A 26,758-nucleotide genomic window follows, 5' to 3' on the forward strand; every position below is an offset into this window, starting at 1 on the left:
CAACGACGTATGTGGCTTGCTTTGAGACGTTCGAAAGCGCTGCGCTACCGTGGCAGCCCTTACAGTAGCAAGGAGCGCTAAGCGCCGTTCAGCTCGACCTCTTCCTGTCTAAGACTGGAAGATGTGATGGTCAGTCCTCCTGCGATGGTCGAGAGAGCGAGTTGGTGAACCCGAGCGGTAGGCATGGCGGGCCATCACAGTCCTGACATTTCCCAAGGATCCAAAGGACGCCAGCAAAACAATCAAAACTAAAAATAATAAAACTGGAAAGCCAAAATCCTTCGAGATATTAATATCTGGCTGCCAGTCCAGTCCAGCCGCCAAATCTGCCATCACAAGAACCTGGATCACACGCCGGCAGTTAGCACTTAGTAGCGTCAAAAAGGTTGATGCTCCAAAAAAGCGCAAAACAAAAGTGTGCAGGACGCCGGAAGATGACATCGTTGATTTCATCCGTCGCTCCAGAAGGCTGGCTGCTTGTCTGGCAAGTGGTCCTCGTCGTCGTGGAGGAGACCAGCAGAGGCTAATGCAGCCGTCGATGCTTATCCCAAACCGTTCATCATCCTGTATCTTTTCTTAGAACTTGGCGCCCCTTGTTGAGCCTATTCTTTGAGGTGCCGTAGAGCGATGGATAGGCAACCATTATAAAGGGCTTCCTTGCATGAGCAGGGGCTAACCTCAAGGGCTCGTGGGCTGACCGGATTGGCTGGTAAAGCGACGATGGAACAAAGACAAACTTTGTCGATGAAGAAGACAAGCGACAGATGCAGACCGACTTTTCTGGGCCCGCATGCCATCTGAATGACTATTTTTGGCCCATTTCGGAGGCAGGACCCAGCCGAACAGTCCGGGTGCCGAGTTTGAAGCTCTGTGTCGATATCAATGATGAAAAGTAAGAATGCAGTTGACGCTGGTCGACAGTAGGAGCGGTAAAGAAAAATGTCTCAAACAATGTTCCAGTCCGCTGGTCCCTTGCTCCTTCCTTTCCAACGCCGTACGACTCTGGCGTAGTTGCCGTGTTGGTACGCCGTAATTACGTACCGCGCTGTACGGTCGTTCTCTCCTTCGGTTGCACACTCCCGCTGTCAATTGACAATAGTTCTCTACTGTCCGTTTCTAGGATGTCCAAGAGCTAGAATTAAACCCCAATTCCATAAATAAAGAGGGGCAAAAATTGTGGCTTGCAAGGCCCTTGCAATAAAACGGTCGCTTACGATTTCAGTGCTTTGTAGACCCCGGTTCCCCCAGGCGCTACTAAAAAAAACCCTGCCCACGAACAAACGTGAGAGATTGCCCATTTGGGGGGGGAGGGGGAGACGGGAGGTTCTGTGCAAAGGACTCAATGTGGCGGCCCTCTTTCTTGCTTCCCTTGGAGATTTGGGCTTGGCAGAAGAGGGCACACCCTGGTCATACCAGCCACAGCTTAAAGAGTTTAAAATTGCAGTCGCAGGCAGCCCCCTCCAGCTCGGGGCAGGCACGGATCATCGCTGTCGCAGGCGAGAAAACAACAGCGAACGAGAGACGTTGGACGGAAGTAATTCCGGACAACTTTCGCAAGAAAGGAGCAATGTCAGAAAGGTAACACGCCGTTTCCAGCTTCCCGTTCCCACTAACGTCGGCAAACTTTTGTAGTGGCGAGGCGACAAAACGCAAGGCCGCACCCATGCGGCCGTCTCATTTCGCTCTTCTTTTCGAGTCTACCGAGAAAATGATTGGATCAAATGATGGCTTTTCGCTTCGAGGACCTACTACCTTTATGTGAGACGACAACGAGCCGGCCATGGCCACTCCTTCTGTAACCCTAGTTGTGAGTCCTTTGTAGGAATACTGTAAGGAAAAGAACTGTGTCTGCGACAATGGTACGCTACAAATTTGTTGGCACGGGACAATTGGGAGAACTCATCGCAGTATTTGCCTCTCGCTAATTTTTTTTTCTCCTCTATTTTTCAACGCCACTCGGCTTCCCGGTAGGGCCCGTTGGACAAAGCGCCAGGCTATTGGCCAGAACCACACACTACATAAAATACGGCAAACCAGTTGTATGTTTCCTTGCCTCTCAGCCACTCTAGCAGGGCAAGATCGTCCTGTCATTTTTGGGGCAATTTGCAGCGCTCGATGGTCGATCGCGAAAACGACAATCATTGCTCTGTTTTGCCAAGACCCACAAAGTACGACGTACGGAGTATTTCGTACGCACGACAATCACTTTGTGCTCGCACGACGAATTGCCTCTTTTTGACTTTTTTCGACTTTGTCAACTGTTGGTCGTTCCCGCAATTTCAGTATTGCTTTTGCTTCCAGCGAACCCCGGCCTGTCAAGTACATGGGCAAAAGTGGACGAGGCCGAGGGCTATTTTAGCAGTACATAACGACTGTTAAAAAAAAGTTTCCGCCTCGGCTTTGACGAGAAAAAAAGCCGAAAAGAAAAGAAAAGAAAGGAAACAGGCGCTTGGAAAGTTTTCGTGTGGAGTAGCAAAGCTACTTGCCGTCCTTCGTGCGGGTCTGATAATCGGCCAGGAAACGGTGGGGCGTCCTTAATTGGGAGCCTTGTTGGAAACGGCCAATGCCTAATCTTCGCGTTATGCAAGGGTGCCGTAGGGCAGTTCGAAACGGTACGAAGCAAGATACCTTTCTGATGTGCAAAATACTTGTCCGCCGTTTTGCTCTTTCCTGTTGCTAACCCACTTAGTAATTAACTCGCAAGTGTCGACACTGGCGACCAGCCACCACCAATGTGCCCGATATATTGGCTCTGAATGTATGTTGTACTCGAGTTTCCTCTCGCTACTGAGCTCTGCATTATTGCATGCAACAGCGAGGGCGCCATCTCCATGTGGTGGTTGCGATCGATGCAGATTATTAGCTGATGGCGCCAATAGCGTGCACCCTTGAAGCAACCACTGCACGATTCAAAATCATTTGAGTCAGTTGGTGGCGGTGCTCTAGCATCGCCCTATCCTAACTAACTTAACCTAACTAACTGAAGAAGCTTTGGCCAAACGGTTTTTCTACTCTGTGCTTCGCCTTGCTGTGCCACCTGCGAGTCACCATGATAGGATGCCCTCGATCGGACGGTGTACTATTCGCCCATGTACATATCAGTTTCGTTGTGCCGTGAGAGTGGCGCAAGGCTGCAGAGCTACTGCAGCGTTTCGTCATCTGCCCGCCCCGCCAAGTTCGCCATTACTTCGTAGGGCCCAGTCGACTGTCAGAACAAGATGAAGAGAAAAGAAGAGGGTGCGGTCGGACCTAATCATATCAGATCATGTCAAGGTGGGTGGAGCGGAGCGAATAAGCAAGATGTCAGGACATGTACAACATTCCGAGGAAAATGTGTTAGGAGAATTGAATGAACAGCAGAATGCGAGAAGCACTTTTGTTCAGACGTGCGGGTAAAATGATAAAACAGAGCCAGACAAAGAAAACGCACGATGCAGTAAAGGGCATATGCCGCAGCTCACGCATCGTCTGATCGCTGCGATCGAGAAGCGAGAAGCAACAAAGACAGGTGCAGAAACCAACGACGAGATGGGTCCGTCTGGCATACAATGTTTGATGCGTGGCACATCCTCTTGTCGCATACGTCGTAATACTCATAAAACGCTCGTGCCATCTGCCTGGTGTCTTGCATACTGTACAACGCGTCCTGCGTATGTGTTTCGTCTATTTGTTTCTGAGTAGCATCGTCTTCCGCCATTGATTCGCACAGAGAAGTTTTGTTCGTATGTCGTATTACCTGACATTGCGCTCTGGAAAGAAGAAGAGGAAGAACAGAGACAGCCGTTTTGCGTTTCCTCCATATCCCGCACGTTTGACGGGAATTGATTTGCACACACGCACGGTACATCAACCCCGGTTTCACTTTCTCGCGACGCCCATCCAGCCCAACATGATTGCCCCTGTCGAGTCCCCTGCCTTTCTGCCTGTTTCTCGTCCAGTACGACATCGTACTCAAAATATCGAGGCCGTTGTGTGTGGCTTGCTTGGTTGGTCCATTAATTGTTTCCAGTCAGCATCACCCGAGCCCCCGGTTGGACCAATCTTACGTTTTGCACTGTTTCCCGTAAGCTGACGGCGCCGTTTCGTTGTCCCCTTGTCGCCCGTTTCTCGCATTCTATTCCCTCTATCGGATTCTTGAGGCGGAGCCACAAGGCACCAGCCAAGACAAACTTTCATTTAAGCAGCACAGCCCGATTTCAGAGGGCTTTTTGGGCACCGGCAATGGACAATGGGCATCGGGCAACGGGGCAACCGTTGAAAGATGTGCCCATCACCGCCCAGACGTTTAAGCATGCCACGGAGCGATGCTCCGACGACCCAACCATCATTGGTCTTATTTCTGGATGCCAGACCAACCAGGAGAGCCCACGCCACGCTTGGAGAATACGTGACAAACGGTGGTGTGTGGCCGTGAACAGATGCGACGGAGGCGCGACAGATGAAACGCCGGTTCTTCTCATCTTGAGCCCTTCTCGTCTCCGTCACACTGCAGCGCAGCCAAAGCACCTGCAGCAGCTGCAGCAAGCCTGTAACGGCAAAAGAACGCGAACCAGAAAAGAGAGTCTCTTGGCGGATCCAGTGGCATGGAGGGATTGAGTACGTTGAGCGAAATGAGTGAAAAGACAAACTCCGGGCAGAGACAATGCCTGGCTGAGACGGAAAGGCCCCAGCGCCCGCACAGTTCGGCGGAGGAAGAGCACATATTAAGACGACACAGGAAGGCGCAACATCGTGACCAAACACGCCTTGGAATCAGTGCTTTTCGTTTTGTGCCTTGTCCAGCATTTTGTTTCTATTGTGGAAATGGTGCCCACCCATTCCTCCCCCCTGGTTGGTCCCTGCCTGATACGCGGGCCATGTCGACTTTCCCTGATCGCACTACTAGTGTCCATTTCGGTGCAGGCGTCGTTCTGGCTCTTTCCCTCTGAAATCAGAGCTGGTCTCACGCCAGTACAGGCCGTTTGGAGTAAAGCCAGATTCCCAATGACAACTATCGATAGGGGCGGTCCTCCACTAAAAGGAAATTTCAGGCCCGCCTGACCTTGTTTCCCAGATGTTCTCTAGCTTGGCTGCCGTCATACGCCCGCTCTTTGCGTCTCGCGCCCGCGCTGGCGCTAGCCATACAAAATACTCCTTAATACTATGCGCGTTCTTCGGGAATGTCGAATTCCCCGAAATCCCTGATGCTGCGCTCGTGGACTATTTTCTGTTCTTTTACGCCTTGTCGACAGTAATTAATTACTATGCAATTGCAACGTTTGCTACCAGCATTGGCATCGTTTTGCGCTCGATATTTAGCGGTCTGCAGTGGCCTATCTCCCTGATTGTGAGGTCGTGTGTCGCTCGCGTGGGCTCTTGTGTGCTCGCGTGGCCGTACCTTCCTCCACGGATGCAGAATAAAGAAGGCAGGAAGTCGTTCCCACCTCCCTCAATCGAGACGCCGCTGTCTCTCCAGCCAACAATTGCAATATACTCCGTCCTTCCTCACGTTGTGCTTCCGTCCACGGTCGCTGCCACTGTTTTTGTTCTTTCTTTCCACTGTCGCGGTTTCCTCAATTTTCACTAAACGTGCGATTGACGTAAGCGCCAATGCGTCCCGAGCACCCAGTCAAATCCCAGACCTTCCATCCCGCACCTACTAGCGTCCCTGCATTCTGAGTACTAGCGTCGTTTTTGTCGGTCTCGCTCCTTGGCGGCTCCGTTTTCTCACTCCGTTTCGCTCATCCCGTTGTCCATGCCCTCTCTCTACCCAAAGGATTTCGTCCGAGGCCTCGGTGCGCCATATGACCACTACAGCCTCTTCCAAGCTTCCAAAGAGCCCCGCTGCCACCGTCCCGCTCGCGCCGTTGGGTGTTTTACTTCGAGGTGATAGGGGCTAGCAAACCTCTGCAATTAGGTTTTTTTGTCTTTCCCAGTCGCTCCTGCCTACGGTTCGTCCGTCGCTTTCGCTCTTTCCTCGCTGCGCCGTCCCACCGTTTTCTTTCGTCTCGGACGCCGCCCACTCCCTTGACCCCAAAATCCTCATATTCCCTTGTCCTCGCTCTTCGCCCAGAAATACACCATTCCTGGTCCCCTTTTTCTTTCTTTTCCCTTTCTTATCCCCCTCTGCCTCCCATCCTTCAGTTTGTTTCCTTTCTTTTTGCTTCTTGTCGCTTTCCATCCGCTCCCTACTCCGACGACGACTCCGAATAATATTCTGTCGACTAAGGACCATGGGCGTGCGCTGCTGTTGACTATCGACTTTCCTTTGATCGCGAGACCTCCCTCCCTCGCCATCATCTCCGACTCTCTTGCGACCGCCTCCTCACGACAACCCATTTCGAGTTGCTCGCTTTCTTGCCTCACCAACCGACACTTGTCTCGATTCTCCGCGGCAATATATTTGTGACCGTGTTAAGGCGAACCCATTAGGTCCGCCGAACTTTGTATTTGTCACCGTACGAGCCATCACGACCCCCGGAATATTTAACAGTCTTATTGCCGATATACTTCGACTCGACGAGCCAAACAGCGCTACGTTCCTATCTACACCGCGCCAACTCTCTCACAGCCACCGCAACCATGCAAGATTTCGGTACCGGTTTCTCGCAATCAGCGCCGAAAATGTCCTTTTTCTGGCCTGCCGCCGCGGCGCTGGCCCAATGGAACCCGATCCCCCGCAAATACCGGCCTGGTCGCAGCCGGAGAAAGCAGAAACCTCGCTTGTCTGTCTCCGCGCCGCCTTCGCGCTTTGCGTCAACAACACAGGCTGGTAGCGGCAAGGCGTCTGTCGGCAATGTTGCGTCGCTCCAGCGCTCTTTCAACCCGGCTGATGGCCTGCGTACTCTCCGCCGCCATCGGTGGAACATCTACGATATACAGCATCTGATTACGGCTGCTTTCGTCCTTTTCTCCTTCATTATTGCACCTATTCCTCTCATTGTCGACATCGGTATCGTCGCCGGCTACAGTCTGCTTGTCCTGATGCCTGCGACACGTCAGTTCTTCCTGCCCAGCTTGCCGATATGGACGTATCTGTTTTATTTCTTCTCCAGCCGGTAAGTTTTCCATTTCTATGCGGTGTGGTTTGTGGCTTGTGCCATGAGAAACGTTTTTCCTGTTGTCGTTACGCAATCTGCCGAGCAACCCGCTCAACGCCTGCAGCTTCACCTGCATTTGTGCGCGCGGGTGAAGAGTACTGGGAAAAGTGGGAGGGCAGGTTGCGGACAATTTTGATTAATTTTGGTGGCGTTTTGATCCACCTGGCACAACCCACGATGTTTCTGTATTTGTGTGAACCTTGTTTCTGACTTTTTGTTTCTTCCGTTACAGATTCATCCCTGTCGAGTATCGTCCTCACATTTGGGTGAAGGTTCTGCCGGCGCTTGAGAACGTTCTGTACGGCGCCAATTTGTCTAACATCCTGTCGGCGCACACACACCCCGTGCTCGACCTCCTGGCATGGTTCCCTTACGGCCTGGGCCACTTCGGCGCACCTGCGGTGTGCAGTGTGCTCATGTTCTTCTTCGCCGCCCCTGGCACGACGCCTATCTTTGCTCGCAACTTTGGCTACTTGGCGCTTGTTGGCGTCACCACCCAGCTCGTCTTCCCCTGCACGCCCCCTTGGTACGAGCGCCTGCACGGCCTCGAACCCGCCCACTACGGCATGCCCGGTTCTCCTGCCGGTCTGGCGCGCGTGGACCAGCTGTTGGGCGTTGACATGTATACGACGAGTTTCACCACTGCTCCTCTTCCCTTCGGTGCTTTCCCGAGCCTGCACGCTGCTGACGCCACGCTCGAGGCCCTGTTCATGAGCTACTGCTTCCCCCGCTTCCGCATTGTTTTCATTGCGTATGTTGGCTGGATTTGGTGGGCCACCATGTACCTGAATCACCACTACGCTGTTGACCTCGTTGCCGGCAGCTTGCTGGCCGCCCTTTTCTACTACATCTCGCGCGCGAGCTTCATGCCCCGCCGCCAGCCGGACAAGCGCACCCGTTGGCAGTATGAGTACGTCGAGATCGGTGAGAAGAACCGCTCTATCGTTGACGAGTATGCGTACAATTACTACGACGGCTTCGGTCTCGACTTGCTGCCGCGCCATCGTGTCGCCGGTGCCTTCGGCGACAGCGACGAGTGGACCATTGGCAGCACCTCAAGCTTCGCTTCGTCTTCTGGCGGCAGTGTCAGTGGCAGCGTGAGCGGCGGTGGCAGTCGTGATAACAGCAGCCCAGGGACCATGAGCCCGACGACACCCGAAGTCGAGTTTCACCCTGTGAGTGTGTGGGACACCACCAACGCGTCAAATACCCGCTACGCCGAGCTGAGCGAGGTCGTACCAGTTCGGTGATCCTGTCACCACAAAATCTTAATGTATAATCGAAATCCTCACATCACCACACCACTACCGCCGTTAATATAACTCTACCACCATCCCCGACTCCGATTACATTTGTCGAGCATTTCGTTTTCTTCAACTTCTTTCTTCGGCGATCTTTCTCTTTCCTCTTCCACAGCATCATGTTGCAAACACGATCACGTCGAGTTGACAGTTTTTTGCCCGAATGTTTTATTATGACGACACTCGCTTTTTTACACCATATTGGCGTTCAAACCCCCTCTGCTTTTTATTCATGGCGTTCAGACGGTGTTTCTATTCTGGCAATGGGCGGAAACAATTGGAGAGGGGTTGGGTTTGGCTTTAGACGAGAGTCATACACCAAAACAACATACCACGCAGCACACACGTGTCTGCATTGCATTCGTTTAACGGGGTTTCAGCGGCCGGCATTCGTTACATATTTTGTTCTTGTTTTCGCTTTTTGTGGGCAATTGCTTTAGCTTTCTTTGCAACATGACATCAAGGAGAAAGTACTTGTGCCTTCTCCATCGGTATCTAGTTGTCGCTGGGGTACGTTCACCGGTGACGACACTTGTCTACCGCCAGTGGATCTCAGCATGTTTCTTTTGTGATTTTACCTTTTCTTCTTCTTTTTTTCTTCTTTTTTTTTGCGTTGCATGCCATCAGCCAGTCATCGCTTTTGATATTTTATGACCAAATGGGCGCAAACGGGACAGGAGGGAAGAGGAAGAGGACTGGAGTTCCCGAGGCAACAAACACCGGAGTCAACTAATTTTTTCAGTTGTGGATGTTTGGCTTGCCACTTTTGATATTGTTCTGGAGGGAGGTGTCACTAATATTGGGTTCTGTGTCGGATGAACATGAACATCGGGGTGACGACACCATAGAGACGAAGAACAAAACAAGAGTCTTGGAATTCGAGACGTTGACGGCGGTCTATTTGTCGGTTGCTTTCGGTTTTCTCACCAACAGCTATGTCTAGAAGGAATATGGAGGCTTCAAAGGGGAGAAAGGGCTGGACTTTGCAAGAAGAACGTTGTCATTCACAGCGGTGTCAGTCGTAATGGGTGCGAGGATGGTATTTTCTTCTACGGCAGACATAGATGGCAGAAGCAACAAGCACAAACAATGAATTCCATTGATAATCTACAATACAGTTTCTCCGCGGCAGTGAATATTGTGAGGAAAACAAACATAAGCGAAGAAAAACGTAGCCAAACTTATTTAAATTAATTAAATTTGTCTTTTTCTCATACACCACTTTTTATAAAACAAATGATGACAAAAAAAAATGAAAAAAAGAAAACGATTGCGGAGGGAAAACTTGGTGGTCTCAAACAGTCCCTTGCAAAAGCTGTTGAAATGACAGACAAATAAAAAAAGCAGTAAATTTCGCGCCTTCCAGTCCCTATCCTCATCAAACAAGTGCAAGAAATGAAAGACAATCAAGTGACAGAAAATTGAAAAAAAAAAAGCCACAAAAAATTGCAAATAAAATGAGGAACCATGAACCTTAAAATCAAGTACGCCGTCGCCGCTACACCTGATTACTCCGCTAGTTTATCCGAGGAAGCGGCACCGGCGTCACCTTCTTGGGCTGCGGAGCAGAGGTGGTCAGGCCGGCAGCTGGAGTGGATACGCTGTCATCCCCAGCCTTGCTGGCCTTGCGCTCCTTTTTGTCCTTTTTGTCCTTTTCTTTCTGTTCCTTTTTCCCCTTCCTTTCCTTCTTTTCGCTCTTCTCGCTCTTGTCCTTCTTGTCCTTCTTCTTCTTCTTCTCAGGACTGCTTTCAGCAGGAGCGGCATCCTCATCGTCGTCAATGTCCATGGCATCGGCGTCAACGTCAGCCACGGCACGTTTCTTGTCCTTGTTCTTCTTGCTCACAATCTTGTTGTCGACAGTAATCTTGGACGGAGTGTCGATATGCGAGTAGGATGGCTGCGACGACGACGGCAGAACAGGCGGTGCCACCGGGGTCACCTTGTGCACAGGGACCGCCGCGAGGCCAGGGATTGGCGGCAGCGGCACAGCACTCGCTGACTTCTTGTCCTTCTTGGACAACGTTTCGGTCTCCTTTTCTGCAGACTTGTCCTTCCGCGCCTTCTTCGGACTGGGCTCGGCTGCTCCCTCGGCGTCCTTGCCCCTGTTCTTGCTGATCTTGACCGCAGCGCCGCCATCGCTATCGTCGCCGCTGTCGACTGTAGCAGCCGCAGGGGCCGCCACGGCCGTCATGCCCTCGTGCTTTCGCTTCTTAGACGAGTTCACAGTGTCGTTGACACCAATCGGCAAGTACCGCGCACGCAGGCCCTCGGGCTGCTTCCGAGGTTGCTTCTTGGACGCCACGGGCGCCTGCAGTTCCATAGCGGCGTTGGCAGCCACCTCCTCATCTCCCTGCGAAAACCGGGTTACACGCTTCAGATGCATAGTCTTGTCGATGGTCCGGTCCACTACGGAGGTTAGTCTGGGGGTCTTTTGTGGATAGAGCAGGACGAGGTTCCAGGTTGGTACGCACGGATAGAGTACTTATCGCCAGCCTTGTTGGGGATCAACAGCTTGATCGTCTTTGAAGTAAGAGCATCGTCGAAGCTCATACCGTAGTCCTCGCCGTTGTGGTTCAAAATCGCCTTGCCCTGCTGGGCCTTTTCAACAGGAATCGCCATCTTCTCGACAACAGTAATAGGCACCGAGGACGGGGCCGTGAAGTACCAGAGCTGCTTTCCCTCGAGCTTCGCCTGGCGGAACACACGAGCGACATCGGAAGCGTCGTTCGACTCATCGGCGCGCCGCAGTTCGAAGCCTTGGGTTACAAATTGGCGAGGGTTGCTTCCCCTGTAGTTGAACATAATGTCAGTCTCCTCTGCTTGGTTTTCATTCAACTTGGTGGCAAGTACACTTGGACATACACTTGGTTGTCGCTGTTCTTCCGGGTATCAATGGCAAAAGACTGATCAGCCATCTCCTCGTCCGAAACGGCACCATCGGCTACAGGGGCCTCGTTCTCCGACTCGTCCTCCTCTTCTCCACCCTTGGACTCGGAGTTTTCAACGCTGGCTGACCGCGAACTCGACGAGCTGGTCGCAGCCGAAGAGGATGTTGATGTAGACGGTGCAGTTGTTACAGGCTTGCTAGTTGTCTTTGTGTTTGCTGTCTTGCCAGCCTTCGTCTTTGGCGCCTCGCCCTCGTCCTCCTCATCGCTTTCCGAGTCGGATTCGCTCCCGTCGCTGCTGCTTTCGCTGTCGTCATCGCTGTCGTCGCTGCTGCTTTCTTCGCTGTCTTCATCGCTGCCGCTGCTCTCGTCTTTCACAGCAGTCTTCTTCATGGCTGTGCCGTTCGTCTTCGCGGCCGGCTTTGATGCGAGCGTAGGTGTGCGGACGGAGGTGCCATTGGGCTTGGTCGGAGACTTGGTCGGCACGGGAGAGGCCGCTGCTGCGTTCGTATGCGAGATCTTGCGCAAAAAGGACGATTTGTTGTCATCGTCCGAGTCGCTGCCAGACGAGCCGCTGTCGCTGTCGCTTGACTCGTCATCGCTGTCATCGAAAGCTGCGCTCTTGCTTCCGTTCTTCAGGTCGCTCAAGGACATCTTCGGTGCCGTGGTCTCTGTAGGCTGGCTACTGAGTATGCCCTTGAGATGGTCGGCCAGTTTGCCCAGAGGCGCCCTGGGACCAACCATTGTGTCGGTTTGCTGTTTGCTGAATTGTTTTGGAGATCGCTAGGTTGGGGAGGAGTGGGAGGGGGTGGGTTTTTTCGGTGAGTCGAATTTGAGGGCAAGTGTTGTTGATTGGTGGCTGTTGTTGATTGAGACATGCGATCGTGGATTATCTTCGACTTGAGAAGACAGACCGAAAAATGTTTCTTACTTAGCCAAAGCTGGTTCCCTTTGAGCATAACAGTCTGAAAAAAAGACTTCACTTAAACAAATCGCGCGTCCCCATTGGCTGGCACCGTCCTGCCTTGTTTGGAAAGAACGGCAGAATCATTTCACCGCCAAAATGTTTTTGTTGGAAGGTGCGATACAGCACTGTGCGATGTATACCGTTGTCGCAAACAGAAGAGAAAGGCTGGGATCGCATCAGGATATATGACGAATAACGAGACCCAATTTCTGTCTACAATATTGCGTCCCAGTGATGCGAAGTTTTTACAGAGATATGTGAATTACTGCCATGAGAAGTGTTCCTTTGAGCTTATTCACCGTGGTGGTTAAGACCAGCCCCACAATTTGGTCGTGCCTGCCCTGCCAAACACAGTGCATGTTGGTTCCTTCTCTCACTCCATTTCAGATTGACCTCAGCTTGTCTTCACTTGCTCCTCACAACACCCTCGCCCCGACTCACTTTCAACGAGCCACGAGGCCGGCTTGCTCTACTAGGCACAATATGGAGCCGAGAAAAAAGAGGAAAGTCGAGCTTGTCCCGCCGCCAGCACCACGTGAGTACCCTGTGGAGGACCGGGATGAAAACAAACAGCAATGAGAATGCAACGTTCGTTTCTATGACGTCGAACTATTTCTAACGTGATTATTTCCAGTCAAGAGCGCAAGGCAGCGGATGCTCGAGCAAAAAGAGGCGGCTGCACGTGAGGCGCAGGCAGCACTTGAGAAATCGGCTGTCGAGGCGGTTGCCAAGCCTTCCCAGATGAATGAGGTCCAAGATGCTCAGCCATCCGAAGCTGAAGCAGCGAGCTTTCCCTTAGGACTGGTTGACAAAGAAACGAAATTCGCCGGGGCCGCTTTTACAGGTGTGGAAGCTATAGCAGCATCTGAACAGACACCCGTCGGCCCACCTGTGGAACAGATTACGAGGTCAGAACTCTCTCTTATGTTGGTTGATACATCATCCCCCATCTGACCATATAAATAGCAATACCACAGTACTTCTGGCGTCGAGCCGATCTGCGGCACCCGTTTTACGATCCTCTTTCCAGCCGAGTAAGCAAAACTTCCAACAGAAGGCAAATGGGACCGTGCTCCTAAAGCTGGTTGATGAGGAGGTACGTGAACTTCCCCAACATTATGTCATATGACGAGATACACGTCTAACATCACAGCGGCTTGTTATTCTCGGAAGCTATGGTCTTTCGATCCGGAGTGGTTCTGTCACCTTGGCTGGCGCAACATTGCGTGCATCCGAGAAGACGCACTGGGTTCATGCACCACGATGTCACGCATTACCAGTTCTTCGGTGCACGGATGACGCAACTATCATGCTTCAATCACACCCGGCTTCTGCGTCGCTCCGCCAGCTAGGAGTGCTATCGCCCCTATTTTCGAGACTCTGGAACGAGCCGCCGGTCGGCTCATCTAAGAAGGAGGCCGACGCAACGTTCCAAATTGTAAGCTCCCCAAAAACGCAATTCTTTCGAGTAGAGCTGCCTGCACGTATTCTAACGCTTTCTATAGCTTTACACATCCGACGATGATGTATTGCAATCGCGCGACATCACGGCACCTCCTGAGTGGTACAAGCTGATCGCTGGGTTAACGACGTCCCAAAAACGCAGTCCTAAGATCGGGCAGCAGGTTTTGTTTGTCTGTGGACCAAAGTCATCCGGCAAATCTACGTTTTCACGGTTACTCGCCAATAGATTCGTCACCAAAGATGTCGCGACTGTAGGCAAGCAGCCTAAGAAGTGGACGACACCCAGTGTTGCTGTGCTGGATATTGACCCCGGCCAGCCCGAGTTTGGTACGCCGGGTTCGTTGTCCCTGGTGCACGTCCAAGAGCCAAATTTCACGCCTACATTCTGCCATCCATATGTCGCCGGCAGGGATAGCCATAGCAACAGACTACTTCGTGCTCACGAGCTGGCGTCTGTGTCGCCTGCAACAGACCCAGAGCACTACATTGAGTGTGTGCTGGATCTCTATTCTTTCTACCACAGAGACTTGCGGAATCGCTGCCCACTTGTCGTGAACACGCCAGGATGGATCCAGGGCACAGGGTTGGAAATTCTTACGGGATTGATCGAGAGGATGCGGCCATCAGATGTCATCTACATGTCGCAAGAGGGCCCCGAAGAGACGGTCGCGGGCTTAAGATCTGCATACCAGGGCGTACCTCTCGTGGAGTTGCCGTCGCAGCCGGGCGACCTGAAAGCTCGAACTGCTGCGCATCTCAGGACGATGCAAACCATGTCCTACATCCACCTCGACTCCTCCTCTCATCCTACCTCGGCAACGCTGCGATCGCTAAAAACCCAGAGCAACTCATACGCTTCGTGGCTGGCCAGACCTGTAAGCGCGATACGTCCGTGGATAGTGCCTTATGCTGGACCGGAGAGTGGTATCCTTGGAGTCGTCTGTTACGACTCACAGCCGCCGGCCGATCTCATTGCAGATGCAATCAATGGTACGGTTGTTTCCATTGTGGCTATCGAGAATATGGCCGCGTTCCGGACAGTCACGGAGGCCAGTGACCAAGGCTTGGAGATGGAGGTCGACACGGACGAAAGAGGGGAGATGGACCATTATGCTCCAGGCTCCGTCACGCGTCGCCTTCCGCCACTTGTGCGCTCACCGGAAGGCATCCCTTACATTCTGAATCCGGACGACCGAAAGCTGGATCCATGCCATTCCTACAAACTGGGCATCGCTCTTGTGAGAGGGATCAGTGCTCAAAATAAAGAGCTTCATTTGTTGACGCCGCTGCCTGCTAGCGAGATAATCGACGAGGTTATGCAGCAGGATGGCGTCGGCATTGTCCTTGTCTCGGGAAAGTTCGACTCGCCAACATGGGCTTATACGGAGGATCTTGTCTTGCAAAATGCCAACAAAGAATTTACGGGCATAGGCGACGGAAGTGACGACGTGGCTGAGGATGATTTAGACGGAGACGATTCGGAGGCTGTAGCTGATGGTGCGGCCATGGAGAGCGAGGCCACTTCCCGTGGACTATGGCCACCGTCCGAGATACCCTGGGTCGAGGCCCTACAAGGTGGACAAAAACGAGACATCGGTTCCCGTGTATGGCGCGTGAGGCGTGACCTTGGCCGAAACGCAGGCACTGCAAACGGCGGCGCCGAATAAGCCTGGCAAGAAAAGCCAAACTGTCTGAGGCATGCTTTTCAAGGGCAAGCCTTTTGTCGGCAATACTGCGCCGTCAACTTTGTGCCTCTCCTGATCGGTCATGCTCTGTCATTTTCCTCTCATAACGAGCTACCCCGCCCCTTCTGGTTCCGCAGCTCATCCTACGTGAATAGTTGTAATGAATGCTCACACGAGCGCCCGTTCCCCAAATTTTCCGCACGGCGAAGGAGCACGGCACTGCAGCGACAGAGTGAAAGGTGGGGCGCCGGCATCGATTTTGGATTATGCTGTGTCTCTCCTCGAACATACTTCCGAAGGAAAGCGTTTTGTGTACACCAATTTGACCTTTTCATTTGCAGCAGTGTAATTTAAGTGTGTGGCTGCCCATTACATGCAATTTTGTTTTCTTGAGCCATCTTGGATATTGTTTTCCCTTGCTACGTTCCACAACACATTGCCAAGTGTTTCTTTTCTGTTCTTTTCTTTTTTTGTTCCTCCTTGTTTCGCCTAGCCGCATCTCTCTGAACGAACATCTTCTTGTGCAACGCTCGACAGCAATCCATTTCCTAGCCCCCACGCGACGGACCATGACGGACACGAAAACAACTTCCAAGACGGATGTCTTAATTATTGGTGCCGGGCCAGCAGGCTTAATGTTGGCGTTGTGGTTGGCTCGCCTCGGAGTGGATGCCCGTATCGTGGACAAGCGCACCGGCAAGGTCTATTCCGGGCAGGCAGATGGGTAAGGCAGCAACTCCTGTGTGACACGTTGATAAAGAGAGGCAGAAGTCCGAACAGTCAGGTATACTAACCGCGCCGATTTTAGATTCCAAGTTCGCTCACTGGAGATTCTAGACAGCTTCGGTATCGCAGAAAAGATTTGGAAGGAGTCGAACCATATGATTGGTACGCCTATGGATCGCATTCTTCTGTAGTCGTATTGATCGATTATGCTAACATGTAAGCAGAGGTCTGTTTTTGGAATCCGGACGAAACAGGTCGTATTCGCCGCAACAACCGCGTGGTCAACGGGAGGGCTGGCCTGTCTCGGTTCCACGAGGTTGTACTACACCAGGGCCGAGCCGAGACATTCTTTCTGGACGCCATCCGCGACTCCTACGGGCCGGCGAACGATGACGTGCGTGTGGGCTCTGACAGCGGTGTCGAATCGGGCCTGCCGAGACGGCGCCGAATTGCTGTGGAGCGCAAGGTGATGCCAACGTCCCTTGTGATTGACGAACAGCAAGCCGATGACGCAGAAGCCTATCCAGTCACCGTCACGCTGCGACACTTGAGCGAGTCCGAGGCCACACCGACGCAGATGCTCAGCAACGTGCAGGATGGGCTCTTCCGGAGCAACCTTGGCCTGCCAGACGACGACTCCTTGCTGAAAGGCGGCAGCACAGTAGACGATGAGCGGGAAGAAGTTGTAGCGTGCAAGTATGTGGTCGGCTGCGATGGAGCACACAGCTGGACACGGAAAACGCTTGGACCGGAGTTTGACATGGTGGGCGAAATGACGGACTACATCTGGGGCGTGTTGGACATTGTTCCGATTACCGATTTTCGTGCGTATTCTCCCCCGAGCGTATGACGTACAAGTACTGACAGCAATAGCCGACATCCGCAACCGCACGATGATTCACAGCGCCTCCAACGGCAGTCTCATGGTCATCCCGCGCGAGAACCGGCTCGTGCGTTTGTACATCCAGCTGACGGAGGTGTCTGTTGGCGGCGGACGCGTTGATCGCTCGCAAATTCAGCCTGACATGATCATCAAGGCGGCTAAGAAAATCATGAGCCCGTACCAGATCGACTACCACTACTGTGACTGGTACGTGCAAGTCTGCGGATGGCCGGCAGGGAGGGTCACACGGCAGTGCCAGCGAATAGCATAAAAAAAATAACATAAAAACTACGGGGCAAAAGCTAACATGTGGTGCAGGTGGACTGCTTACCAGGTTGGGCAGCGCGTTGGCAACCACTTTAGCAAGCTGAACCGAGTGTTCCTCGCAGGAGGTAATCTTGCCGTCTTCTCATTTGATGGCGTTTTGGTTTCTAAGCTGACACGATAGACGCCGTTCACACACACTCACCAAAGGCCGGCCAGGGTATGAACGTGTCAATGCAGGACACGTACAATTTAGGCTGGAAGCTGGGTCTTGTGTGCAAGGGAATCCTCCAGCCAGCGGTCTTGTCGACCTACGAACTTGAACGGAAGGCCATTGCGAAGCAGCTCATAGCATTTGACCACCGCTTCTCGCGCCTGTTCTCGGGCCGCCCGGCCAAAGACATCCTGGACGAGACGGGCGTCTCTATGGACGAGTTTGCCGCAGCCTTCCGCCAAAGCCATATGGTAAGCGACGACAGCCATCAGAAACAAATTTCCACAGGAAAGGCGTCAACCACTGACTTTTTTTTTTCAGTTTACAACTGCCGTAGGCATCAAATATCAGTCGAGCGTGCTGGTCACTACTGCCACCGACATCCCCCCAGAGGATGTAACGGGCGACGAGAGCAAGATACATGCCGATGTGCTGCAAAGCACAGCCCACAGCACCAGTGCACTGTCGGCGGCGTGCACTCTGGGCACGCGATTTCCCTCGCACCAAGTCCTGCGGCATGCAGATGCGCGCCCCTGGCAGCTGCATCACAAGATGCCGTCCGACGGCCGACTCCGCCTAGTGGTGTTTGGTGGAGAATTGTCAGCGTCGTCTCAGCAGATGGAAAAGGTCAACAAACTCGGTGCCTGGCTGTCTGATACGCTGCTGCCCCAGCTGCCTACGATGGCGATTATGCCGGGCACGACCAATCTCCACGGCGGTGGCCGTCCAGGCTATGGACTTGCACCAGAGCAACCCCCGAGCATTGTCGACGTTCTGCTCGTGTATGCGGCTGCTCCTGATCCTGGGAATCCCGGCCTTTCTGGGTCTGCCGGAGATGCAATCGACTTCTTTGATTTCCACAAAGCGTATCGCCCATTCGACCCCAAGCTCGGGCACGACTACGACAAGGTGTTTGTGGACCGGCCCAGCCACCACGACGGCGATGGACACGCATACGAAAACTATGGCATCGACCGCACGCGCGGGGCGATTGTCGGTGTGCGGCCAGACGGATACGTTGGGCTGGTGACGAGTCTAGACGCCGAGTCCGGTTGGCCAGAAGTGGCGCGGTGGCTCCTAGGAATTCTGCAACCGCGAACAGGGCGGGAACAGGCCAAGTGAATGCAACGGGTAAGATACTTGGTTGATTTTGAGCTGGTTTTGCTGTTGGGTTTCTGTCTTGGACGTGCCTTGTGAAAATTTTGCTTCCTTTTCTGCAGCATGTTTCTGGTTGCTTTGTTACACAAATAATCAAGGTCCAGTCCGCTTATCAACGTCTCGTTCATGCTTGTTTGGCCCTTGGCATGGCAGCACTGACATGCATTTTTCCCGTGACACAAAATGCATGCTTGTCACCCAACATTTCGCCTCGCCAACAAACAGTCGACTAATTGGTTTGACCCCCAATGGCAAACTGCCAGCCAACGTCGCTGCCAACGACTCCCTCTGCCGCCTTGAACCGTCTAACGGGCCCATTCCGGGGTGGTCAGGAGCTTGGGACATCGTTAGGCCGGCTTTGAGGTCGCTCAGTTCCTCTCCCTCTATTGGCTTTTTTGTAACCGTTTTCCCCATTGAGACGGTCCTCAGCCGCGCGTCCGCCACCGGGCAAAAGAACAAACCTTCTGCAGGGCTTTGCGCGTCTGGAAATGGACCTATGCGGTGCCTTATTTGCCGGAAGGTCATCCGCCAAGTTCATGTGGTTGCATCAAAGGAAGAGCTTGGACATCCAGGGGAAACGGTCGACGGTGAAGCTGTTGCAACGGACTAAGAAAGAGTCCTGGTCAATCCAACGAGCAACAGCACGAGGGCAAAGCCACATAAATACAAGAAATATAAATCCGGCACAGACGATAAATTACGTCGTACGAGGCACGAGACCTGGGCGATTCTTGATGGCCTTCGCGGCCTTCGCTTTCATCGTGAGCACCGGTGTCACTTGCGATCCTTTGATGCCTTCGTGCAAAAGTAATATTTATTTTGCCCCTTGTCTACCTAGTATCTATTTATTAACATCCGTCTTTGTCACGGTTGTTCGAGGCGTCTTGTGTAACCTTTCTAGACCCCCACCGAGACCGACGTCCTTGCTTTCTCTCGCTGCCCTGTTTAAAGTAGCAAAGAACGTGCATTCCGTGATCATGTAGGACATCTACAAAAGACATAAGGGGACACACATTCTCCCTCGTCTTGCTGGCAGCACTTTCATCCTTTGTAGACAAAATAGAACACCTTTATTATGGCTACCGCTCCATCTATTTCTGTCCACATTTATTTTCATCCTGCTCAAGTCAACTCTTTGTGGCGTCACTCTTCTCCTTTCACACTCCAACGCCAGCGGCAGCAACCTGCTCAATTTGCCTCGACGAAAGGGCAGTCACTATTTCGAAAACACCTCACTTGATCGAGGATTCACCTGTTTTCTCATCCTCAATATGCTTCCAAGAAAGTGTATAAAGCTGCGCATGTTACGATGCAGTTCCTGGCTCGCCTCGTCCTGATGGGTGTCCTCAAGAGACAGCCGGTCGATGACCCACGACCAAAGATCGATACACTCGTCCGCGCCTCACTCTACACGAGATCCAAACTACACGTAAAGAAGTACCGTCGCCATCTCAGAAAAATGGCTGACACGGAATACAAATCTCCGACCGATAAGGCGCTTCAAGAGGCCAAGCGACTCGTGCATCCTGCCAGGCTGATATCCAGCATCCTGGACCACGACAAAATTTTTTTTTACAACCAGCTCGAGTACAAGGTGCCTCTCAAGCATCACGGGAACGGCGACCAAATTACCGTCACGGTTCGTGTGGTACTCGGCACATATGATGCGGACGCTGCCATCAGGATCAAGCAGCCAGCTGAGCGTAAAGTCCACTTGGACTCGCAGAAGCCCATCGCCGTCTACCTTGTCGGGGGCCCCGGCTCCGACAACCCACACACGAACAACCCCAAGATGACCAAGTTCTACCTCGACAAGGGCTTCCAGGTTCTTTTTATGGACTACCGTGGCACCGGCAGCAGCACCCCTCAGCGGGCCGACCATCTCAACGACAGCCTTCTTCCGAGCGGCAATGCTTACGTCGTGGGCAAAGAGCCGTCGCTCGAAAACTTGACTTCGGACGAGCAAGCTGAGCAGTTGTCGTGGTACCGCCAGGACAATATCGTACGGGACCTCGAAGCCGTGCGCAAGAGTCTGTTCACGGAGTCCGGCATCAAGTCTGCCAGAAAGTGGACTCTTGTCGGCCAGTCGTACGGTGGCTGGGTGTCGTTTACGTACCTGTCGTTCTATCCCGAGGCCCTTCATATGGTCCTGCTGACGGGCGGCATCCCCCCGGTGGGCCAGAGCCCCAAGAAGGTATATGAGCACACGTACGACTCGGTCGTCAAAGCTTGCGACGTCTTTTATGAGACGTATCCCGACCACGTAAAGAACGTGAGAGTTATTCTCAAGGTCATCCATGACGGCAACGGGAAAGACAAGGATGGAACCAAACTTCGGATCGCGATGCCAGGCGGCGGCGACCTGACGCCAGAGCGGTTCCTGTGCCTGGGCCGCACACTCGGCACAACGGATGGCAATGACAAGGTGAACAACGCTCTTAACAAGTTCATGGAGGACATTGATGCCCGCCGACCGATCAGGAATGACACGCTTCTCCAGGTCGAGTCCTGGCTGCGCTTTGAAGAGCGGCCTCTGTACGCAATCCTGCAGGAGCCCATTTACACCGAGTCCCCGAACACGCCGTCAGCCTGGGCTGCCCAGGCGGCTGGGGAACAACGGCTTAAAAATGAATACTGGTGGCTTCAGGAACGCGCCTTCGACTGCGTGTTCTCGCCAGAGACGGACAAGGACAAGAAGTTCGCCGAGGAACACTTTGATGGCAAGAAGATTTACATGTCGGCTGAGCACGTCTACCCATTCCACTACGACCAATTCAAAAGCCTGCGGCCTCTCAAGAAGGCAGCCGAGATCCTGGCCGAGAAGATAGACTGGCCGCCGCTGTATGACATCCTTCAGCTGCGCATGAACAAGGTCCCCATCTCGTCGCTTTCGTACGAAACAGACATGTTTGTCGACTGGCAGCTTTCCCAACTTACGGTGGAAATGATGGACGCGAAATATATCGGCAACGCCCACAACGCGGAACTGAAGCACACAGCTGTGAAAGACAAGCCGGATATCGTCCTGGATTGCGTGTGGGAAAACCTCGGCAAGCTTGCAAAGAGACTTGTCAACCGGGAGGTGGGTGATGAGGAGCTCAAAAGCGCCTCGTCTGTGATCTCTGTTCTCAAGGACGTAGCGGCAAACTAGACTTGCGGACGGGCAGGTTTTGGCAGACAGGTATTCTCGTGGGTAGTCGACGAATGGGTTGGGCTGGGTTTAACAGATATTGCGATGATTTCCTGTCTTTCTTTCTTTTTTTACGGAGTACTGACATTTTACGCTTTGCCACATTCTCATAAGATAGATTCCATAGATACAGAATCCACCTGACTTTCGATGCTCGCAGCATCGACGTGGACATGCTCTCTTCCTTCTCTAGATGAAGTTGTCGCGAGATTACGTCATATAAACAACTAACACTAGTACGGGGCCCCTCTGAATATACACCCGCCCGATCCACCGCCCGATCCACCGAATCTGACATACCGATGGAATCATATCCGCCCACCGAATCGATCGTCCAGGCCGTGCATAAAGATGCAGACATCCTACGAGCACTGATTCACCATTGATTTTCGCAGTTTTCTCCTCACGCAACACAGAGACAGAATCCACGTCCCGCTATCCCGCTTCGTCACAATGGCATTCGGCCTCCTCCTCCTTCGCAGCACGCCAATGGTGCTGTCAGCTGCTGCCGTGCAGTTCGACTACAGCCAGTACCTCTTCCTGCGTTCGTTCCTTGACCTGCCAGCTGACCTCGAACAAAAGAACGGGGCTGCTCCCCCGGAAAGCCGCTCCCAGGTCAACACCGTGCTCGGCCACTTCATCCACCGTCAGTTCCCGGCCGGCTTAAGCGCCATTCTTACGCTCTACCCGTTGACTTGGGTCGTCGCTGGTGCGAATCTGGCCCTCGGCCACCCGGCAAGTCGCCTCGCGGCGCTTCTCGGACTGGATGGCGACGGCGGCCTCGGCATCGCCCCGGCCGCCCGCCGCCTCTACATTGCCGGCCTCGTCTGCAGTGTCGGACACATGCTGTTTGGCCCGCGGGCACTGGATCTGATGCAGACAATTGGGGCACTGGGCGGCAAGGCAGGAAAGGACACGGAGACCCCCGAAAAGAAGCACGACAACTTGCATCTTCTTCAGACATGGCTGCAGCTGCATTTGACCCGCACATTCTTGGCCGACGTGCCCGGCTGGCTGTGCTTTACGGGGGCGTTTCTACTCAGCGTGGCGCGGTCGGGGTGAGTGGATGACTGAGAACAGCTTGCCTCTGGCACGTTGTTGAACCAGTAGAGACCAGTTTCCTATCCTCTGTTCGCTTTTGTATATATTCTGTCGTTGTTTGTCAAAATAGTACTATGAACTATAAACACGAAACACAACTATAAACAAATATTATATACAGATATATGTATACCCCATCAGCCATGTGTAATATTCATGCCCACGTTTGTTGTGACACATTTGCTGCCGGTTTCGAAACTACCGCGTTCCTCGCCGAGGCCGGTTAAATGAACCGTCGTGACCAACGCGCTTTCAGACTCGAGGATTATTTTACCGGGTAAACCAGGATGTCCTGTGGACGAAGCAAGGGACAGAAGTCCACATGCGTGGAACTACAAAGTGCTGTTCCCAGGTACAGCGCGTCAGTCAAGAGCACTCCAAGCTACGAAGGGACGGACTGAGCGGCAACAATTGTATATAACTACTGTCATGATTTATGCGCATTATGAGAGCGTCGTTTCCGCGCCTTCACGCTCTCTGTTCCAACGCCGGACGACCGTGCAGCCCAGGACGGCCGTCACGATAATTGACGCCACATGAAGCCCACTTTCGTTGCATTGATGTCAGCATGCTGTCCTTAAAGACCGTCTCGGCGAGAAGAGTGCTCCTCTTACACAACTGTCAGTGCCAGATACATTGTCATGGTCGCAAAGGCGTCTGATTTTGTTGAACTTTTGGGCGGACGCCGCGAGTCTCTACCGCCGTGGAAGCTCCTGAGCAAGGGAATCAACGTGCCGACGCTGCAGAATGCACCAGCAAACATGTCGGACACAATGATGCTGGGCGCCAGCATGGATGACTTGGCCAAGTAAAGGAGGATGGCCCCCGCATTGCCAACGATGGAGAGGAGCGTCTGTTGTGGCATTAGTCACAGTCCTGTATGAACACGAAAACACTATGCGCCCAGCAGAAGTGTATCCAAAAAGCCTCACCCCTACCATGAGAATGCCATAGTCGGCTTCGTGTGCTAGGATGGCCGTATAGACCGTCATCGCCAGTAGGGAAATGGCGGCTGCGATGAGCCCCAAACGAGTCGTTGTGTGCAGCCACTCACCAATGCTGGCTGGATGTGACGGGGCCATGGCTGATGTCGGTTGTTCGAAGCCGGACAAGATGCAGGCGTCGCCAGGAACTGGAAAATGCGGGAGAGAAAGAGAAACAAAAATTCAACGCAATATATCCTACAGGTCCAAGGGTCTTGGATGACGGCCAATGCCGCTCACTTCAGCCTGTTCGTCCACCATCCCCTACCATATGCGCCCACGCAGCTGTGCCGTAGTGGACGAAAGACACCATAATTTCTCATCGTTCTCATCATTGCTGTTGATTGCCCCAGCTAAGTTTCTGGTTTGTAGAACAGTCGAGGGACGTCAAGGAAGAGCCGTTTCACAGAGAACTTCGCTGTGCACGATGCCCTTCATCACGCGGGCTTAACTTTTATTTGACTCTCGCCTCCATGATGAAAATGGCGTCAGAAGCACAGGAGGTAATGAAGACATTCGTGAAAGACATCCTTGAATGTCCATCCAATCCATCGCTATATCCACTATATGATATTAGCTATAATATGCCACCAAAACTGTGAGTTTAGTCAACACTGTCACGAGACCGCATTCAAACGTCGCCAATAGGTAGTGTCGACATCATTTGAGAGTGTCATATAGTATTCAAATAGAGATGATATGGGCACCTACATGATACGGAATCTATCCAGGTCATAGGTGTAATATACAATACGTAAGAGTTGGGTATCAAATTTTGTCTCGTTGGTTCTTTCCTCCGTCAACCTCCTCTCCCTCCCCCTTCGTCCTCTCGCTCTTTCCCTTTACCGCACACCAGTCCTCATTACCCCTATTGGTCCCCTCTTGACCTTTCTGGGCCACTTCTCCTACTCCTTCACAACGGCCTCCTATCATTTCATTGCCTCCTTTTTCTCCTCACCTCCCTCCTTCAGGTCGAGATACACGCGCCGCAGCTCGAAGACGACCTCGACAGCGATCAGCACAATGATGATCCACTCCAGGCGTGTGCCGTGGCGCTCGCTCGAGATCTCCCGCAGCACCGTGGCAATCTCCTGCGCATAGTCCATCTTCTGGTTCAGCGTCTTGATGCGCACACCGACATCCAGTGCCCGGCCCACTTGCTCGTAGTAGCCCTCCAGACCCAGCTCGGCGCGTGCATCCCAGAAGATGTCTGGCAGCGCGTCCGTCAGCTCGCGGTAGTGGTTAAGCTGGGCACGCAGGCTCAGCAGCTCGCCCGTCTTTTGCAAGATGAACTTTTGCGAGATATGGCCCAGACCGCCGCCATCGCGTCCGCCGCTCTTGCGGCCGGCCAGGATCTCCGGGATGCGCCGCGTCGACTCAAAGTACTCGGTAAACGACCGCTCCAGCACCGCCAGCTTCGTGCTACGTGCCAGCCCCGACGAAAAGGCAATCTGCGCACGCGTCGTCGCCAGCCGGTCACCCTCGGTCGCTTCATGACGGGTGCCCAGCACGACAACGTCGCCGCGCATGGCGCTATTGTCACGCGCAGCATCGCGCCGGAAATCGAGCGTCTCCGTCTCGCGCAGTGCCACAAAGGGGTCGGCTGCAGCCGCCACCAGATGCGCCGTGGCCAGAGCGTCCACCGCGTCGGCCGCCAGGCCCCAGCCAACAAGAGTACCGGACTCAAACACGAACAAGTCGACCTGCCGCCACTCCTCTTCGTGGCCGTCTTCCGCGGTCGGCCACCACTGGCGTGCGTGCACCACCTCGTGCGACTCAAAGCCACTGCCGTCCGGGTCAATCTGGTAGCCCTGGTGTTCGAGAATGGACATGACCTTTCCCATATCAAACGACTCCGCCAGACAGACCGCACTGATGGTGTTGCTGCCATCCTCCGGTTCTTCCGGTGGTTTCGACACACGAGAAGCGACAGCCTCGTCCGCCTTTGTATCTCTGTCCACGACCGCCCGTGTCTCGTCAGAGCGGATGCCCTTGGGAGCCGCCGACGCGCCGCTGGGCTGCTGTTGAGCAATCACGGCGACGCGGCGCAGCGAGTTCTTGGCGCCGGCCGACCGCGGCTTTCTCTTAGCTGCTTGCAAGGCTACCGCCGAAGGCGTCGTCGCTTTGACACTTTGTGCGCTTCGTGCGGTCTTGTCTTCTTTGCTTTCTCTCCTGTCGTTGCCAACTGCCGCCGATTTCCTGCCCCCGCCCTCGCTGTCGCCCTCGTCGGAGTGAAGCCGAAGATTCGACGTGAAAAAGTCACGGCGACGGGGCATACCCACTGGGACCGTGCGGTGAAAGGTACAGCGGCGGCCCAGAGGCGCCATGGCGTTGGACGTGCGGCTGATTCCGCGCATTGTCGCAGACGACCGCAGCCGTGGATGATGCCCGCTATGTAAGACGCATGTCCGTCTTGTTGTGCTCAAGGCACGAGATTGCTGGTACCTGGCTGCTGACACTGTCAACGGCCAGGCTCGTCCCACGGACGCACTCACGGCCTGGCCGAACCGGCTGCCGGACGACGACACGGTTGCTGGTGAGAGCATAACGGCGTCTGTATAATGGCCGCCATGTAATGGTCCAGAAGAGATTGAGAGGGAAAACGACGTAAAGGCAGGCAATGGCACGAAGACAACCACAGCTGTCACGTCAGTTGAATGTCTCAAACAGTTCGTGATTTTGTTTACGAGATTTCGGCGCACCGCCGGGCTAACTGTGAGCTACCAACGAATAACAGGGCTCCATTTGCAGGCGGCGTCCGGCTTGGCCTTGAAGTCTCACCTGAGCTGCTGAGTTCGGATATATGCATATGTGAGCCATTCAAACCTCGACAACCGCATATCCAGGCAGACGAATTG

The 26,758-nt window shown here is 53.4% G+C and overlaps 10 protein-coding genes across 10 annotated transcripts; 7 read left to right on the forward strand and 3 right to left on the reverse strand.

Annotated features, from left to right (window-relative positions):
• Nucleotides 1–4,221: 4,221 nt before the first annotated feature.
• On the forward strand, nucleotides 4,222–4,596 carry SPSK_00625 (uncharacterized protein; the record flags this gene model as incomplete). The annotated part of the gene is made up of 1 exon (XM_016727589.1): nucleotides 4,222–4,596. One exon carries the CDS (start codon nucleotides 4,222–4,224, stop codon nucleotides 4,594–4,596), a length of 375 nt encoding a protein of 124 aa, XP_016582643.1.
• A 1,965-nt stretch (nucleotides 4,597–6,561) lies between these two features.
• Nucleotides 6,562–8,329, forward strand: SPSK_00486 (uncharacterized protein; the record flags this gene model as incomplete). Its single annotated transcript, XM_016727454.1, has 2 exons — nucleotides 6,562–7,037; nucleotides 7,312–8,329. The coding sequence occupies 2 exons, from the start codon at nucleotides 6,562–6,564 to the stop codon at nucleotides 8,327–8,329; spliced, it is 1,494 nt and encodes a 497-aa protein (XP_016582644.1).
• Nucleotides 8,330–9,896: 1,567 nt separating this feature from the next.
• Nucleotides 9,897–12,009, reverse strand: SPSK_00456 (uncharacterized protein; the record flags this gene model as incomplete). Its single annotated transcript, XM_016727425.1, has 3 exons — nucleotides 9,897–10,786; nucleotides 10,852–11,168; nucleotides 11,243–12,009. The coding sequence occupies 3 exons, from the start codon at nucleotides 12,007–12,009 to the stop codon at nucleotides 9,897–9,899; spliced, it is 1,974 nt and encodes a 657-aa protein (XP_016582645.1).
• A 706-nt stretch (nucleotides 12,010–12,715) lies between these two features.
• SPSK_00424 (RNA processing protein) lies at nucleotides 12,716–15,363 on the forward strand (the record flags this gene model as incomplete). Its single annotated transcript, XM_016727393.1, has 5 exons — nucleotides 12,716–12,767; nucleotides 12,867–13,140; nucleotides 13,199–13,328; nucleotides 13,386–13,670; nucleotides 13,738–15,363. The coding sequence occupies 5 exons, from the start codon at nucleotides 12,716–12,718 to the stop codon at nucleotides 15,361–15,363; spliced, it is 2,367 nt and encodes a 788-aa protein (XP_016582646.1).
• Nucleotides 15,364–15,950: 587 nt separating this feature from the next.
• On the forward strand, nucleotides 15,951–18,590 carry SPSK_00425 (phenol 2-monooxygenase; the record flags this gene model as incomplete). Its single annotated transcript, XM_016727394.1, has 7 exons — nucleotides 15,951–16,105; nucleotides 16,190–16,269; nucleotides 16,332–16,931; nucleotides 16,981–17,197; nucleotides 17,309–17,382; nucleotides 17,439–17,719; nucleotides 17,790–18,590. 7 exons carry the CDS (start codon nucleotides 15,951–15,953, stop codon nucleotides 18,588–18,590), a joined length of 2,208 nt encoding a protein of 735 aa, XP_016582647.1.
• A 196-nt stretch (nucleotides 18,591–18,786) lies between these two features.
• SPSK_00620 (uncharacterized protein) lies at nucleotides 18,787–19,236 on the forward strand (the record flags this gene model as incomplete). Its single annotated transcript, XM_016727584.1, has 1 exon — nucleotides 18,787–19,236. The coding sequence occupies one exon, from the start codon at nucleotides 18,787–18,789 to the stop codon at nucleotides 19,234–19,236; it is 450 nt and encodes a 149-aa protein (XP_016582648.1).
• Nucleotides 19,237–19,935: 699 nt separating this feature from the next.
• SPSK_00482 (uncharacterized protein) lies at nucleotides 19,936–21,777 on the forward strand (the record flags this gene model as incomplete). Its single annotated transcript, XM_016727450.1, has 1 exon — nucleotides 19,936–21,777. The coding sequence occupies one exon, from the start codon at nucleotides 19,936–19,938 to the stop codon at nucleotides 21,775–21,777; it is 1,842 nt and encodes a 613-aa protein (XP_016582649.1).
• Nucleotides 21,778–22,269: 492 nt separating this feature from the next.
• Nucleotides 22,270–22,878, forward strand: SPSK_00601 (uncharacterized protein; the record flags this gene model as incomplete). The annotated part of the gene is made up of 1 exon (XM_016727566.1): nucleotides 22,270–22,878. The coding sequence occupies one exon, from the start codon at nucleotides 22,270–22,272 to the stop codon at nucleotides 22,876–22,878; it is 609 nt and encodes a 202-aa protein (XP_016582650.1).
• Nucleotides 22,879–23,527: 649 nt separating this feature from the next.
• Nucleotides 23,528–23,999, reverse strand: SPSK_00618 (uncharacterized protein; the record flags this gene model as incomplete). The annotated part of the gene is made up of 2 exons (XM_016727582.1): nucleotides 23,528–23,770; nucleotides 23,856–23,999. 2 exons carry the CDS (start codon nucleotides 23,997–23,999, stop codon nucleotides 23,528–23,530), a joined length of 387 nt encoding a protein of 128 aa, XP_016582651.1.
• Nucleotides 24,000–24,829: 830 nt separating this feature from the next.
• Nucleotides 24,830–26,257, reverse strand: SPSK_00524 (uncharacterized protein; the record flags this gene model as incomplete). The annotated part of the gene is made up of 1 exon (XM_016727491.1): nucleotides 24,830–26,257. One exon carries the CDS (start codon nucleotides 26,255–26,257, stop codon nucleotides 24,830–24,832), a length of 1,428 nt encoding a protein of 475 aa, XP_016582652.1.
• Nucleotides 26,258–26,758: the final 501 nt, after the last annotated feature.

The sequence above is a fragment of the Sporothrix schenckii genome (genome assembly GCF_000961545.1).
Source record: "Sporothrix schenckii 1099-18 chromosome Unknown Cont49, whole genome shotgun sequence".
NCBI classification, from domain to species: Eukaryota; Fungi; Ascomycota; class Sordariomycetes; order Ophiostomatales; family Ophiostomataceae; genus Sporothrix; species Sporothrix schenckii.